This window comes from Equus przewalskii, chromosome 4 (genome assembly GCF_037783145.1).
Source record: "Equus przewalskii isolate Varuska chromosome 4, EquPr2, whole genome shotgun sequence".
In the NCBI taxonomy this organism is placed as follows: domain Eukaryota; kingdom Metazoa; phylum Chordata; class Mammalia; order Perissodactyla; family Equidae; genus Equus; species Equus przewalskii.
In genome coordinates this window covers 10,690,968-10,708,138 of record NC_091834.1, presented here as the reverse complement: position 1 = coordinate 10,708,138, position 17,171 = coordinate 10,690,968, and the positions used below count along the sequence as shown (strand labels likewise).

At 43.1% G+C, this 17,171-nt stretch overlaps 1 protein-coding gene across 8 annotated transcripts in view; it reads right to left on the bottom strand.

Moving 5' to 3' along the window:
* The window catches only part of POU6F2 (POU class 6 homeobox 2), a 459,108-nt gene that overhangs the window by 45,838 nt on the left and 396,099 nt on the right, over positions 1–17,171 (bottom strand). For 3 of the 8 annotated variants that reach the window (XM_070615454.1, XM_070615451.1, XM_070615453.1), the window contains exon 6: positions 7,584–7,730. The exons of the other annotated variants lie outside the window; for them this stretch is intronic. In XM_070615454.1, coding sequence (XP_070471555.1) covers positions 7,584–7,730 — 147 coding nt within the window. The remainder of the gene's footprint in view (positions 1–7,583; positions 7,731–17,171) is intronic. 8 annotated transcript variants of the gene reach the window in all.

Here is a 17,171-nt window from a genome sequence, read left to right as displayed (position 1 = left end):
TGCTTCTGCTGATGGCACCGATCAGCTCTGAGACCTGATTACGTCCCTCGTGTCATCAGCTCAGCCACTACAGAAGCAAGGCCTCCCATCAAATCCATCTCCGCGTAATCACCGCGGAGCCGAGGGCCATCAGGGCTCATTAGCGCCATTTGCCATCCGGGACGCCCTGCTCCTCAGAAGGGAGAGGACTGAGGGCGAAGTCCGGGCCCATTCCGCCCAGCGACCCCCGCCACCCTACCTCTGACCAGTCACTGCAGAGGACAAAGCTCCAGAGCGCGCGCCGGGGGCGGGGGGGCCTCGGGACTGCCAGGCGTTTATCTGCCCTCGGTGTTCCCATTAGGGTCTGTGGTGCGAGAGCCCTTCTTTCTGCAAACGTGCCACGTTTAGGTGTGTGCACCCGAAATGGCAGCACGGGGATCACCGCTGAGTCCCCGCTGCAAAGCAGAACCCATTGGAGGTGCTTCCTTTCGGATTTAAATCATTAGCTCCCGTTGGGAAACGTGCATAGGCAGGGATGTGAATTACTTCCTGCCGCGTTTCCCAAAGTGCGCTCTGCCAACGGCAATTCTGTGCAATGCTGTGTGGACAGTGAGTTTAGGAAAGCGGGCTTAAAAAGGTTAAAGAGGTTTGTGGCGCGTCAGCTCCGCGGGGCGGGTCGCCCACCTGGCTCCACTGTCACCAGCCGCGCGGGACACGTGTCCTCGGCGGCCAGGCCCGGATCGCCCCGCGCATCCCACTCGGGACCCCTCGTTTGTGCAGCGTCTTGAGGGGCTCGTTTCCCCCCCCACGAGGCGCACACTTAGGGAAAAACTGCTTTAATGCAATGGCCTCTCCCGAAATGAGGAAATAAAGCTCTCAATTGGGCTCAAAGGGGAAATTTGATATGTTAGTGGAAAGATTGAGGTGGTTTATTGTTGTTATTATTTTATCTTTATTACTCGGATGAAGCCAGGGTAAAATTCTTATAATGTTACTAACCCCATGAACATAGATTTCCCAGTCTCTAGAAAGAGCTTCTTTTAACAATGTTATTCTATTAAAAAATGCTATTTGATATGTATTTCACTCAACAGGATTGAATTTTTACACCTTTTACAAACTTTGTATAATAATATTTTCAAATGAGAAAATAAAATCTTTTGTCAGACTGTTCTGAGTTTTGGTCTAGAAAATGTGGCCAAACCCGTTGGTTGGGCATATTACATAAATAGATTGCTCTGTTCCTAATATTTGGGGGAACATATAGAAACACCAACTCTGAATGTTTAGACGCCTACTCTGAATTTTCAACAAACGTGTTTGATTCTTCTTTATGCAAAATGTCCAAACAGTATATTCTTTTTGTATTTAAAAATGGTATTCTGTACATATGATTTTGTAGCGCTTTTTTTTCCCCAATCAATATTTTGTAGTAAAAATGTAAAACTTGCACAGAAAGGACTCACCAACGTTATCATCTCAGTCACTCGGGAAGGGAAAGCGAGGCACAGGAGAGAGAGGGTGTGAAGGCCTTAGCTGTATCAGTAATATTTTATTTCTTTTAAAAGTAAGCAAGAGAACCGAGGCTAATATGGAAAATTGTTAACATCTAGGTACTTGAACAAGGATGTCTTTTGCATTATTTTTTTGTAAAAATTTTTTTCTTTATGTTTAATGTGTTTCATTATTAAAAATGAAATACAAGCATATATGTGAAACTTCCTAAATTCCTGATCCACTGGCTTTGGCTGGATCTGTCTGATGCCCTCATCTGCTCTGGTTACATGGTCAAAGTGACACACTCATCTCCTTTGCACAGGGTTTGAAGTGAATTTTACAAACTCAGGCAGCTATAGCTTTGTTAGTTCTCTGACCAGACCTAATAAAACCCACAAAGGACTCAATGGACACTTACAGAGTAAATTTATTATATCTCAATTATATCTTTGGCTGAGATTTGCATTTATTATAACTTTATCTTCATTCACCTTGTAGTGGTTTTCTCTAAAAGATTCTCATCTTTCTATTTAAATTGTATGTTGAATTACTTTAGCAACCCATAGTTTGGGGTCAGTTACTGGTTTTTCATCCTAAAGAGAATAGCTATAACCTATTAGTTTTTAATACATTACTACAATTTATGAGATGCTTAAGACATCTCAGGCACTGAGCACTGCCCTTGCTAGTATCAAGTTAAACCCACAACAAAAATAGGTGAGAAGTCTTATCCCTCTGGTTTTACTGATGAGGAAACAGAGGCCCAGAAAAGTTCTGTAATTTATCCAAGGCCACACAGCTTGAAATGTGTTCTGATCAGACCCATTTCCTTCAAAGCTCATGCTCTTAACTATTCAATTGCCTTCTAGAGACATCATTTAGCTTATTATCATCCAGAGGAACATCCTGCTGTAAGCATCATGTTTCTTCAATTCTAAGACATATTTTTGACCGCATTTGAAAATTATGATATTAGAATGATCTTCCAGTTGGTATGTACAAACATGGTGCCAGTGGTGTTCCAACAGCCCACTGTTGAACAGAGGTGACTCACCATCAATGGTTTTGTGCGGTCAAGGTTGTATTCTCTAAGCCACAGTGCACAGGCTGCTGTTAGTATCAGTAGATTGTTTTCCTTCAATCGTGGCATTGTGGTCATTTTAGGAGGCAGCCACTATCCTACACTGTGACAGCAAACCCCTCCTTCTCACCGAACCATCTCGGCTCAGCCCTCATTCCTTCATGGAATGGTGTGTGTATTCTTGGGTAACCTGAATAGGTAAGTCCCTTTAATTCTTTCTTCTTTTTATATATTAAGAAAATGTTATATGGGTGACTGGGTCAAAAGGTACAAACTTCCAGTGATGAAATAAATAAGTCATGGGGATATAATATATAGCATAGTGACAATGCTTATTAATTCTATATTGCATATTTGAAAGTTTCTAAAAGAGTAGATCTTGAAATTCTTATCACAAGAAAAAACATTTTGTCACTATGTATGTGACGAACGTTAACTAGACTTAGTATGGTGATCATTTCACAACATACACAAATATCAAATCCTGTTGTACACCTGAAACTAATATAATGTTATATGTCAATTATACCTAATAAAATTTTTTTTAAAATAATGTCTAGTTGATTTTTACAGACTGAAGGGAGGATCTTTGACTTGACTCGCTGCCACTTAAGACAATTTCGCAGTGGTCGAGAACTAATTTCAACAGGAAACATCCTGAGCTTCAGTTAAAATGTAAAATGCTTTCTCTGGCCCCAGGATAAAATAAACTTTCATTTGCTTTTACTTTTCTGCAATAATGCCAATAAGGAGATACTGCCAGGGGCACCAGGCAAGCCAATTCTATAGCTGAGCAAATCGATGGTAAATCTACTTGCCAAATCCTGAACATACCCACTGAATGAGCGTTAGGAACACACACACACACACACACACACAAATACACACACACTCACACACACAGCTACTGAACTATACTCAACTAAGGATGAGATTTCCTTAAAATAACTTAATGTCTTACTACTAAGATTCTCACATTCTCAGACTCCTCACTCTCAGACAGGTTTGTGCACACTCATGAACTAAAAGCGTTTGCATTTTGACTAATAATAACAGATAGCTCTTATTAAGTGATAGCATTAATGAGTAATGACTGTGTGCCTGACCCTGTTCTAAGCACTTTAATCCTAGGAGCTGGTGCTAAAAAATTATTATCCTCAGTTTTCAGATGAAGAAATTGAGGCACAGAGAGGGTAAGTCGATTGCCCAAGGTCTCACAACAGGTAAATGGTGGGCTGGTTCCAGAGCCCATTCTCTTTGTACGCTGTGCTGCCAAGTACAGGTTTCCAGAAAATGCTAGACAAAACTCTAAACTATGACGGTGATGATGATGATGCTAATTATGGCAACCATTTATTGAGTCTTTGTGCACTCAGTTACTATTGTAGGCTTTTTTCACACATTATCTCATTTAATCTTCATAATCTAGGGGCCTAGATTTTATTCTCCTTATTTTATAATGAAATTGATGCTCAGAGAGCTCAAGTAATTTGCTCAAGGTCACAGAGCTAGTTATTGGGCAACCCGGGATTCAGAAAAGTGTATAGCTTAGCACTCATTCCATTACCTAGTTTCCACACTTGCACGAGTTCCTGATCTGCTAAGTAAAGAGAACTAGAATGTTCTTCTCAGCAATGCCATAGCCATTATCAATTTCATGATCACTAATTACCAGTAAAATATCTGCTGCTTTCTTATTTCAGAGTAGAGTTGGGTAGAATACATGTTTAAAATACTTTAACATCCCTGGGTAAGATATGAGCTTTGTGGCTTTAGGATGTAGGATTTCTGTTAAAATTAATTACTCTTTGGAACAATGTCTGACTTGTGAATTAACTGCAAATAAATGGCAGGGTCAGAAAGGTGACAGAAACTTTTTCTCTATATTTGCTTATAACTACTGATTGAAAAAAAAATCCTTAAATGTATGAAGATTTCCCATCCCTTTAAATTTACCGAGATCCAGTAAATGGAAACACAGTCAGATTCCAAGACAGGGAAGCAAAAGCGTAGCCCTAGGTGGTGAGATTTCTTATTGTTGAGAGTGGAAGGCCGAGTCTGCAGGAACATTCCAGGGGGTGGGCATCTGCCCAGCCGAGGAAGCCGACCTAGGACCACTTGCCCTGGGAGCACAAGCCGCTGGCCCAGGCTGCTCCACAGAGGTTCCGTTAGAACTTTGAGGATGTCTCCGGCTTACATAGGTTAAGTCATAGTCCCTAGGTCATAAGACGAGAAAGACGTAGAGCCTAAAGCCAGCCCCAGGCAGGTCTGAATTCGGTCAGGGCTCTTACCTACTGGGTGATCCCACTTTGGTTTCCAGGTAGCCAAGAGCATCTTAGCAGTGGGGAGCAAGGATCAGGGCATTTCTGGGAACAGAATGCCCCTGCTTGGTGCCTTCTCAACAGATCTGCCTCACTAAATTATCAGAGGAGGAAAACACGCTTTTCAAACTTATGTTTAGATTTTAATGTTATTACTCCCAGGTGAACTTTCCAATGTAACGAATAGCTGGCATCAAGAACTCAAATGAAAGAATCTCTAAAGATATTAAGAATTTTCTCTTTGTGCCTTTTCTGGGAAAGCTCTGTGGAGATTTTTAAGGAACTGAAAATGGGCTGGGTGTAGTAACCCTGGTTTCCACGATATTTTGAGGAAGACTGATTATATTAACCTCATTCCAATGTATTCTTGCCTTTTGTACCACATTAATACAAGCCAAAGGAATACACACGCACACACACACACAAGAAAGAATTTTGTGGTTCTTTGGTGTAATTTGACTACCTCATAAGGCTCAAACAAGAATCTTTGCTCCAAGAGATGCAGTGCATGCATCTTTTTCTGGGAGGCTGATTATGTTTATATTACAAAGATTAAAAAAAACCCAAACAGTGCTACATGAATGTGGCCAATTCATCTACTTGGGAAATGTGAGTGTCTTGATCTCTTCTTGCACTGGAGAGGGGGGGACCAGATGCCACTGGGCATGTGTCGAAAACTCTCAGACAAGACTTCATGAGTGGGCATTATTGATTTCTCTGTAAATGTAATTTTTTTTCACTTTAGGAGCTTTGTGTACCATATCAAATCAACTATCATAACACAGTTTCTAAAATAAAAAAAGTTAAAGTAAAATCAACTCTCATTCAATCAATGCAGAGTACCCATGAAGCTTCTGCTTTGAAGCCCGTTTTCTTATGGGCACTTGTGGGCTGGGAGAGCTATACTTGGGATGGGAGCTGGCAAAGGCCATACAAAGCAAAAGCTGTGACTCTAGCCCCTGAGAAGGAGGAGGATTTGTAACTGGCAAAACGATTAGCCATTAAGTCATCGGAAGAATCAACTCCTAATAATTCCTTCTAAACAATGAAGCATTTTCTCCATCGCAAATACTCAAGTGGTGAGCATACTGGTACATTTGACTTGGACCCTGGAACAGAAAAATCAGAGGGAAGTACACGTCAGTGGTTATGATGTCTATCTTGAACTCTTACAATTGACATCTCAAGGGCCAGTCGCCTGGCAGGAATGAATCGGGGTGTTCTATTTTGGGCACAACTCTAGGCAACAGCTTCTAGAATCGACCAGATCTGAGCATGAGTTATGGATATTATAACTAACTTGTCCTCCACACCAATACCCCATCCCTCCAGAAATCTTAATAGGCTTTTGAGAGCCTCTATTTAGAGCCGGCTGCATAAAATGATCCTTTGATGAAAAGGGATTGGAACAAGGGTTAAAGCCGACATTGAAAGGTGACTGTGGAGGGCACGGTGTTCATACAACCCTCCTTTAATATGTGTGGTGTGCACCTGTGATAAGATGATTCATTACCTGGGGCTGCTCTCTGACAAGCTCCATCGTTCAGCCCTCGGGGTTCTGACGGGACAATCCTGCACCCGCCCAGGAAATATAACAAGGTCAGCTTTTTTTCCCTGGGACGTGGATGGAGACAGTTTAGCTTATAATGCATCTCTGTTTACTCTCTATGTAAAATAAAAACAGGGTTCAAGACACTGCAATTTCTGTTCTCCACGGAGCAGGCCAAGCAGAGGGTAGGAAACTCACTGTGGGGTAAATGAGTCTGGGAGGACAAATCTTGGCAAGGATGCAAGCTGCTTCTCTGTGTGTTTCATCAGCAGAAACAGCAGAATCTGAGAATGAGGCGCCCCAACCACTGAGGCTGGGCTGTGTGTCAGGTCTGTGAATGGAGGGCATCCCTGACACCATCGGCTTCAACTCTTGTTTGCTGTTCATGCAGCTTTTATTTTATTCAGGTTTATGGGGCTCTTGAAGAGGGAGCCACCCTCCTGGACGCTCTGTCAGTGTCTTGGTGATCGCTATGTGAGCACATTAGCAGTGTAAGGGAACAGGCGCGCTGCCCACCACATGAGGAAGGCTCGCTGGCCCTGGAGGGACTGGAGTAAACCCAGGCGCACACAAAAGGCCACCAAGCTTTGTGAGAATCATCAGGAGGCCGGGCAGGTGCAGCCGACTGGCAGCCGGCTTCACTCTCACTCACCCGTTTTCTTCGTTGTTTTCACAGAACTTTTTCAGTTGTTGCCCATGAACTTCTCATAGACTCATAGCTTTATTAAGGCTAATTTAGAAAGCTTGGAGCAATTAGGGAGGGAAACTTACCAGTTTCCTCCATTATCCAAGTTAAAAAAAAAGTGAAAAAATAAAAAGACAAAACCGAAATTTTATTTTAAAAATGTAACCTTTTTTTCAAAGAGTGCCCCAGTCTTGAAAAGTAATTTCTTCCATTAAGGTCATAACATGAGCCATCGTATAGAAATAAAACTAAAATAAAACTTAGACATTCTAGGCGGAAGGAAAAAAATTCTCGCTTCTAAAATATAGAAACACCTCCCAAACCTTCTCCTATTCTTGACATTGCTAGTAAACATTATTTATTTGCCTCGAATGGATGCGGTTACATATCACTGTCATGCAAAAGAAATTCATTTCCTTTCCGAGTTCAAGCTGCCATAAAAATTCACTCTTGTCCCCGTCTCCCACTCACCTGTCCTTGTGCATTAGTAACTAGTTGACCCGTGACCCCCTGAAGACTGGAGAGGGTATTGCCAAAGGCCTGTGAGCTTGCTATGGAGCCCATGGCTGCTGCTGCTGCAGCCGCTGCAGCCTGACTTGCTAGTGGATTATTAACCAGCTGCAAAGAGAGAAAAGATCAGGGTGAAACCACTGAGAGAGGCACAGACAGCACAGGATACAATATTCACTCAGCAGGACGTTCTCGCCCCATTTCGCTCATGCAAAGGGCCCCAAACCCCCCGGAGGGGCCTGGGGAACATTTCCTCTCAAGCTGTGGGGTTTGGAGGAGGTTGGAAGGAAAATACTTTCCACCAACCCTGGGCTGCTAAATGGAGCTGGATTTAGGACTAGCCCCAGGAGAGGGTGAGGTGGGCCCCAGGGGTGAGGCGGGCCCTTAGGATCTTCCCAGGTAGAGAAAGGATTTTGAAGTCCCTGGATTTTGTCCTCTAGCCGAAATAAAACTCTGAGGAAGTGTCAAGTTTCCTTGAGGTAACAGAACGTGGCATTAAAAAGGATGGGGTGGGAGTGGAAGAGAGGAATAGATTTTAAGGATTTCTGCAAGTGAATTTATCATTTCCATTTGTGAATTTGCAGTTTCTTTTAGGGTCATTGGTTGTGGCAGATGCCTCCCTCCACCTCTTTCTCCAAGGAAAGAGGGAACCAAAGTTAGTAGAAATGGAAACTTCTAGCCTCTCTGAGGCTGAGCCTAGGGTTGGGACCTTCTGGGGGCCTCATCCTGACCATGGAACTCAAAGCCAATGAGAAAGGTCCTTTGGTGAATGGTCAGGTTGACATCTGCTTGCTGTTTTCGCTAATATATGGCCTTCCTGGCCTCTTTCCTGGGACAAGAGGGAAACAGGGAGGAGAATTTGACTGCTGGGGGGGAACCTGTTCAAGGAGGAGGTTATGGCTGCCAAAATCTGTTTTTTCACGGAGACCAATTCAATATTCTTTATCCTGCCAATTTTCCACGCCACAGGTTTTCAGGCCTTCTGACCATGAGGCAGAAGTGTGGCTTGAACTAAAATCTGCATTTAGGTTAATGACTAGATATAAATTCAAGAAACATTTAAACTATTTTCACAGTATTGGTTTTGATACATGAATTTCATTTGTATTTATTCTAGGGTGTTATTTTTTCCCATACAGTTTCTCTCAAGTACAACAATTGTTGTGTATAATAATGCATTTTCCATCACCAGTTCCCACATCCATGAAATTCCTGCATTTTAGCAGAAACCTGCCAAGACTAAGTCTTGGTGGAAAAAAAATTAATGCCATACTTAATTCAAGTCCTACAAGCTCTTTTAAAGAGGCCTTTCTTTTACTTTCTCCATTCTCTGTCTCAGTCTTTTTCTTTCTCTCTTTATTTTCCTTCTTTCCTCTTTCTTTCTTATCCTCAAAACACGTTTTATTACTTAATTCCTTTGGAAATTTGCCTAGAGTTTGTATCATCTGATGAGGAGGGAAATACTAATTGTCAGAGGAAACATCAAAAAGGGCAGGAATTTAATAATTCTTTTTTCATTAGTGTGATATCCTCATCTTATTGGTTTCTTTATTCATTTATAACCAAATCTCACATAACAAGTCCTATTGTAATTCCATTGACCCAGCACATTTTTTTAGAAATGAAAGTCCATTTTAAGCTCGTGACTTTATGTGTCTTTTGCCTTTATCTCTCTCCTAAAAGACGACAATCGTTTTCTTTTTAAGGAGAAAAAATTCTCATTCATCGGCCTAAAGAGAAACCCTGTCTTATCCCAGATTACCACCATGGGATTTAAAATGCAGGTTGGCCTTGCTTGATCTTAATTTTCTGAGCATGGTTTTATAGTGTATATGAGGCAAGTAATGGTATACGTAGACAGAAAACTCTCCTTGTTTTTGGCTTAACCACCTAAGGTGAAAGAGTTCATATTGTGTTTTTTTTTTTTTTTTTTTTTTCACTCCTAAAGTGAGAAGACCCCTGGAGGGATATTTTCCCCCAAATGCCAGGACAGACACTGCTCCTCTGTACACCAAATTCAGGTCATCTGCCTGCTGCTGTGTTTCCACTTCTTTTATGCAACACAAGCTGAAATCATCATGAAATTCCTGAGTTCAGGGAGATCTCACAATAAGCTTCTTAATCCTCAAAGAAATATCAAGTTAGGTGCAGTTTAGTTTTAGTGTTGAATTTGCCCATGAATTTGGGGTGAAAAATTTAAATCAGTACATACTGAATGCTCTCTGAAGAAGACGGACAGTGATTCCTATTGAATGAAGAGAAAACATTTTTAGAAATTGTAAGACGTTTCCCTAATGTCTAGGTCAATCAAGAATTTACATAGGAAATTCTCAAATTACTCTCTGGATACAATACAATACTGCACATTGAGAATTCCCTACGTTTAGGACACTAGTGTGTTGTTCAGCTATAGTCCTATGTATTTGCTGTAAATTTAGGCATTACATAAACTATTGTTCTGAATATAAAATACAGTGTCTACTTAAACGTGGGCTGCCGAGGCTTTGCGTCATGGGGCCAGGAATGGGTGCACTTCTACTGTTTCAGAAGATTGTTTGAGCAACCGCAAATATACACATTTTGTCCAGGTTTGATGTTTATTTCCTCTATATCCTGGTCCTAGGTTGAAATACAGTTTGTTCCTCTTTTTTGCTGCTTTTCCCTCTTAATGGAGCAAATGCCAACTCGATAACTCTCTTATTTCCTATCCTGCATCCCTAGGTTTTTGCGAAAGGCATGCAGGCTCTGGGGAGATGCCTCCTGGCCCCCAGAAGCAGAGCTAGAAGAAAGGTGAGGGAGTGTGGTATCCACAGACAGCGGGTACAAGTCAGTCTGCAAGCTGACAGTATTCAGGTAGACCATTGGTTGATGAACGCAGATTCCTAAATATCTTTTGGCTTTTCTGTCTGGGACTGCCAAGGCAGGGATGTAATATGCATTAAGATATGTGGCAGGGATGGGGGAAGGGATGGTCGGGAAACCATACGTGCTGTCTTCATCACCTCAGGTCATGTCACTCTGTATTGTCCCCAGTCATGTCATATTAGCCGTGTTCCTATCAATACTTCTCCTTGATTGGAGACTCAGCGTAGAGTTGGACAGCGGGGAGCCCAGGCACAATAAATGCACATAATGAGCATGTTAACGTTCCAGGACCAACTGGATATTTTGAAGTTGCTGCCAAATTTATGCCTTCAGATCTTTCACTGCTAATGTACCTAACCAGCAAAGGATGGCCCAAATGAAGTCTGACTGTATTACATACTTGTGCTTTCAACAGACCAGCTCGAAAGACATGCTGAATTCTGGTGCACGCTGCTTTATAAATGCGGAAGTTCCCGAAGCCAGGATTTGCAAAGGGCTAGAATTCTCATGCTACATCCAAATGGATTCTGGGCCTTGAGTACATCAAGTTCTGGAATCCTCAGATAGCCCAAAAACTTACTAATAGAAACACTAATTTCTTAAGATAGTCCCCTGCCCCTTGCCCCGAATTTTAGAGAATAAAATAAAAGAATAATTAAAAAAAATAGTTTTGAACCAGTAAGGAAGGACTCCAAACCTCACAGAACCCTGCCCATCCATTCATGTAGTTGAGGGCATCAGCTCTGAAGGCAGATTGCCTTGGCTTGTGACTTTAAGTACACCACGTCTCATTTGTAAGGATTCCCTTGTAAATCCTAAGGGATTTTTTTTTTACAATGGTTTATTTCTCTATTCACATATCAATATGGATACTGGGTGCTCATCGCATCATGAGAATAAATCTGTATTCCCAAATCTAAAGGGTTTTGTGCACATTCTTGTTGTCTGTGGACACTAAATGGTGATGCGAAGGAAAACTTTGATAAAGTCTTTTCAAGGAGCACTCTTAGATGATATCATATGTATGACATCACATGAGTGTCACCCTAGAAGATGTCACTACATGATGGAAGGGTGTCTTTCTCCAAGTCTTGCCCTACCATCTTCACATTCTCTGAAAGATTCACATCCTACAGCTTCCTAAAGAATCTGAGTATTTCTTGAATTTGAGTATTAGTAGTCATAATACTTTTCATGAAAATTTTCTGGTTATATTATTCTGTTATTACAAATATTATTTACAAAAATATGGCAGCATGATGAGGCAATTTAGCTATGATGGTATATTCCTATGTTTATGTCTTTATTCCAAGAGGGCCTTATGAAGGCAGCAGGCTCAAAACTTTTCTTTGGAGTGTAATTGGCCATGATCTATAATTTTATCATTCTCCTCATGAGCTATGTGGATTTTATAGAGTATGGATTTTGGAGCAGCTCTTTTGTTACTAACTTTTCAATTTAGAACCCTGAAACTATGGTGCCATTTGTTTTTAAATGAGCACGTTCAGAAATGCATTCATCACAATTCGCTACTCATTGAATAACTTGCAGTGGCTGCCTGGAAACAGGAGGGCCAACGTGGCTTTTCAAGTTCATTTATATACATTAGGTCCTTGACTTTTCTTATACTGTGTATGTGAAAACCGTGCCTCTTGGTTCCTGGAACCCTTTTAACCAAATCAGTACTTCCACTTCTTACCCTCAATTTTCTCTTAAAAGGTCAAGGAAATACCAGTAAATAAATTCTGGAAGGGTGGCCATATTCATCTCAACAACCTACTTGATATGTATTTTATCCTACCAGGCTTTTCCCCGTGGTGCCATGATTATTATGTGTTATAAAACCCTTGTAACAGTTAGAAATTGGTTTTGTGAGGTTTTCTATTGAGCCAAGCTTTGTCACTTGCTTTCTGCTCACTTCCCTGCAGAGAAGGCAACGTGCTGGATGCTGACCATCCAACTTTCTGGCAACAGAAATCTCCATTACTGTTGCTGAGAAGTGTCGGGCTGGAGTGCTGAGATTTGCCGGGATGATTGAGACACTGCAATATCTGAAAATACCTTTGATTCATCAATATAAAATCACATTGATTTCCGTATAGTTTTAGCATTAATTATATTTTACTTTTCTTTTATGGTAAAACTGTAAGTATAACAACTTTCTATTAGTGCTCCAACATCCAGCCGCGTTGGCTAACAGAGGCATTTTTAAGATGACCTAATGTCTGAGGTTGGGTTCCCCAGAAACGGGATGGAGAAGGGAGAAATTGCATCCTGCAGGGGCTCTGGAGCGTGAGTTAAGCCTCAGAGCAGTCCCAGCCCAAGGCAAGGAAGCTAGGCCTTCACACTCCACATCTGACAGGACCAGTTAACAGCCTCTGGGGTCAAGGTGAGGTTAGAAATCAAACCCCTGGGCACTGGTGGCGCTTTGCTTTTGGGGTAAAGTGGAGCCCTTGGAAGAAGAGCTGCAGGTGCCAGTTGTTGAAAGCCCCTCAAAGGGGTGGGGGCAACTCATGAAAAGAGGGATTCCAGGGGACCTGGGCGGGCCATTTACATTGCCTGCTACAGTGCAAACGTCACTTCCTTTCACTCATTAATGTCCTCATCCTACAAACATTTATTCAGTGCCCACTCTACTTTGGGCACTGTGTCAATGACAGATTGACATATTCCCTACCCTCATGGGGCTTATAGTCGAACAGGGAAAGAGATTTTGGTGGGAAGAGAAATAGGAGAAGATGAGCTGGCCAGGGAGTGGTATCCAGACCTGGGGGGGGTGGCAGTGTCGGGGTCAGTGAGAGAAGAAGTGATGAGTTCAAAGAGACCTGGGAAGGACAGCTCTGAGTCTGTGCCCCTGCACTTGCTCGGGGTTGCACACGAATGTGACTGGCAGTGAATGAGCCATTCTACCCGAAAGAGGAAGCAGCACAGTGTGAGGATTAAGAGCTTGAATTTGGGAACCAGATTGCCTGAGTTCCAGTCTCAGGGCTGCCAGTGACTAGTTGTACCTTTCTCCTATGGCTTGAATATTTGTCCCCTCTCAACGCCCCCAGTTTCATGTGTAGAAGTCCTAAACCTCAAAGATGATGGTATTAGGAAGTGGGGTCTTTGTGGGGCGCTTCAGTCACAAGAGTGGAGCCCTCATCAGTGGGATTAGTGCCCTTATAAAAGAGACCCCATGGAAATCTCTAGCCCCTTCTACCTCTTGAAGACCCAAGGAGAAGACGCTGTGAACCAGGAAGGGCGCTCTCACCGGAACTCAACCATGCTGGTGCCTTGCTCTTGAACCCCCAGCCTCCAGAACTGTGAGAAGTAAATTTCTGTTGTTTATAAGCCACCCAGTCGGTAGCATTTCTTTATGGCAGCCCAAACAGACTAAGACACTTTCTGTGTCCCAGTTCTTTCAGTTTTAGTAAGACGGGAATAATAATAGTGGTAATGACTTCGTAGGGTTATTGTGAAAACTACGCGTGCAAAATATTAGAAGGGTTCCTGGCATACAGTAAGCGCTATATAAGTGTTGCTATAAAATTTTTATTCTTTCTAGCAACTTCTGGTCGTACTGTTGTTTTAGAACTGAGCCCCCTCTGCCCCTCACTGGTGGTCGCATTTGCCTTTGGGCGAATCCTCAGCTTCATCAGGATGTTCGCATTTGCCGGTTGTATGTCTGCAACTCTCTTTCCCTTCACACGTGTCTTCCCTGCAGTCACCTCCTTGAAGACACCTTCCTTGACTACCCCATCTAAATAGCATTCCCTTTCTTTTAGAGATTCGTGCCAAAACGTGTGAGGAAATGATAGGATGTCTGGGATTCATTTCAAAATAATCCATGGTGGCGTGGGGAGAGTGGGCGGGGCTAGAGAAGAGGGTCTTGGGTTGATCATTGTAGAAGCAGAGTGGTGAATATATATAGTTCATTATACAATTTTTTCTGCTTTTATATATACTTGCAATTTTCCATAATAAAAAGTTTTTTAAAATTCCCTTCCACTCTCCATCTAGTTGTGTCACTTAATACACAGCACTTATAGAGTCTATTATAGTACTCATTGGTTTATTCTCTTCATCCCTCTCTCTAGAACGTAGATTTTGGTCCACTCCTATATCTTCAGCTCCTTCAACAGTACCAGGCACCCAGTAGGCCCTCAATCAACGTTTATTGAAGGAACATATGAAGGGGTGAGTCAAAGATATCTAGGCCTGACTGGGACCTTGGTGGGAGTTTGATTCTTCAATATTTACAGAAAAGAATAAAAGTTTTTGAGGCAAATTTGTCTAAACTCTTCTTTCTTTAAATATATCACCACATTTTTCAGTCTCTCACCCCATACTGGGCTGACTAGTCAGAGTCTCAAACATGGGTGACTCAGTCCTGAGGGTTCTTGAATAATCCTGATGAGTCCATTCAGCACCAGCACTCACAGCCTTCCTCTCGGCTGCCCAGGCGGATTCCCACAGGGTGAAAATGGGCACCGAACAGTCTTTCTGACTAGTTGGGAATACTCCAGGATATGCAACTCAACAATGGCAGCGTCTAGAGATGAAGGCCCAGCGAGTTCCTGGACATCTTGGACCAAAAGCCCCCTGACGGCCCTAGAAACTGCACAGCTGGAATGGAATGGGTACAGGGCTGGGAGGAGGGCTTAATCTCTGGGTTTGATGTTATTTGGGAGCTGAAGGATAAGGTGGCAGTGAGTGAGGGCTTTTCTAGTTTTATCCTTGGGCTGTGGTGGTGGCGATGGAGTTGGGCTATGGAGCCTGTATTCCCCCCGCCACCCCTAGCCTCGTGGGCTAGAGCAAAGCCCATGTTGACAGCAGCCTGGGGGAAACAGAAGGGGGCGCTTTCCCCAGAGGAGGATGGACTCACGTGCCCCTGGGCACAAGCCATGCTGCTCCGAGGCCAGGTGATGGAGTGTGACATTTCTAGTTAAGGAGAGGGCATGCTCTCCTTTCGTGCAGCCTCACTGTGTTGGGACTTCACGAGGTATCGGGCCTCGTGGACATTTAGATGGTCTGTAGCTCCCGAAGGTCATTGGATGCAGGGTCAAAAATGAGCCTCTACTCAGATGGCTTCACAAACCCTGGACATCATTGCAGGTGGACAGAAGGGACTCTATGAGCACACATGGACACTCTACAGAATGTTCTAGAAGTATACTGGAGAGACAGATCCTGCAGGGGGCCCAGGTCCAGGTTATACAGGATGATCAATGAGATCTGCACCTAGGGATCAGGGAACGCTTGAGGAAGGGGAAGGAAATAAACAAGTCTGGCCGACACACTATGATTTGGTGGCAAACTAATAGAAAGCTCTCCAAAGGGATGCATTTCTTTTTTACTTTTAAATTTACTGATAAAATAGTCAAGTCTGGAGTTGAGGGAAAACACTAGCTTTTAACTTAACCCAATACATTTGATTTTGAAGTAGAGAGGTCAGCGTTATGGAAACACACCAACTCTAAATCAGATTTCATCCGAGTTATATGTAGACAAAGACTGCGTTACCACAAGCCTCCACATCTCATTTCCTTCCCCGTCTAGTCCATTTCATAACCTGAAAATCTATCTTTTTATGGAGTTTCATGCTATTTTCTTACTTACATACAATAGTGCTACTCTTACCAATTGCCTTTTGTCATGGCACATTAGTTAGGTGAATTTGTTGATATTTCAAAATTACTCTTTCTGTATTTTTTATTCTATCATCCAGTTTAAACAAGTGATTGGGAGCACTCCTGTGATGAAAGAAAAAAGGCTATAGTTTTTTTCTTTTAAAGAAATAAATAGCTGCCATGGTGCAGTAGTTGGTATTATTCTAGTTTCTAGCTATGGGAAGGCACAGCGCACTCTGTCGCCACCTGTGCCTGATTTACTTAAGTTCCTCCCCAACGCTTGTTGAGTCCCGCAGGGAAATTAGGTGCTACTGAGGGCAGAAGAAAGACGAGAAAGGATGGGAGGCTCAAAGAAGGACAACCCACGGCCTGCCCTATGGAGCCTCAGGACAACTCTATACATTAGGCACTTCCTGATAACCACGGTGCAGGCTCTGAGCCAGGCTCCAAGGAGACAGAGGAGAACAAGGCAAGAGGCTCTTTTTTGGGGGTGCTTCCAGCTTAATCGATTAACTGCTGATTTCCACACCGTGCAGCTAGTGCTGTAAGAAAGGGGCACAGGCAGCCCAGACAGGGGCCCTCACCAGGCCTCAGGCAACACGGGAGGCCTCCTCGGGAGGACTTCTGAGAAAGTGAGTCTTCAAGGATGGTTAGGAGTTGGTTGGGGAGGAGGTGGGAAGGGGAGAGAAAAGCTTCCCAACCACTGGGAACAGTGTGGTAGCAGCGTGGAAGCAAGAGACAGCAGTGGGTGGGTGTGGAGCCACTACACTAGCACTTGGATATTTTGGGAACATGAAGCAGAAGGAGGGATGAGGCAGATGATAAGATAAGGCATGAGCTTACGGAGGGAGAACTTTGTATGTCCCATTACAGGCCTTGTCCTTCATTCTATAGGCAAGGCAGAGGGATAAGATCAGAGCTGATGTTTAGAATGGTCACTTTGGAGAGCGAGTTGGACTCGGGTGGAGGTCGGTCAGACTGGAGACAAAGAAGAGGAGGCCACTGGAGCAATGACAGAGGCAGAGGGCTGCCCTTCGCCAGGAGAAGGGGTGTCGCTGGGGGTAACTTTGCA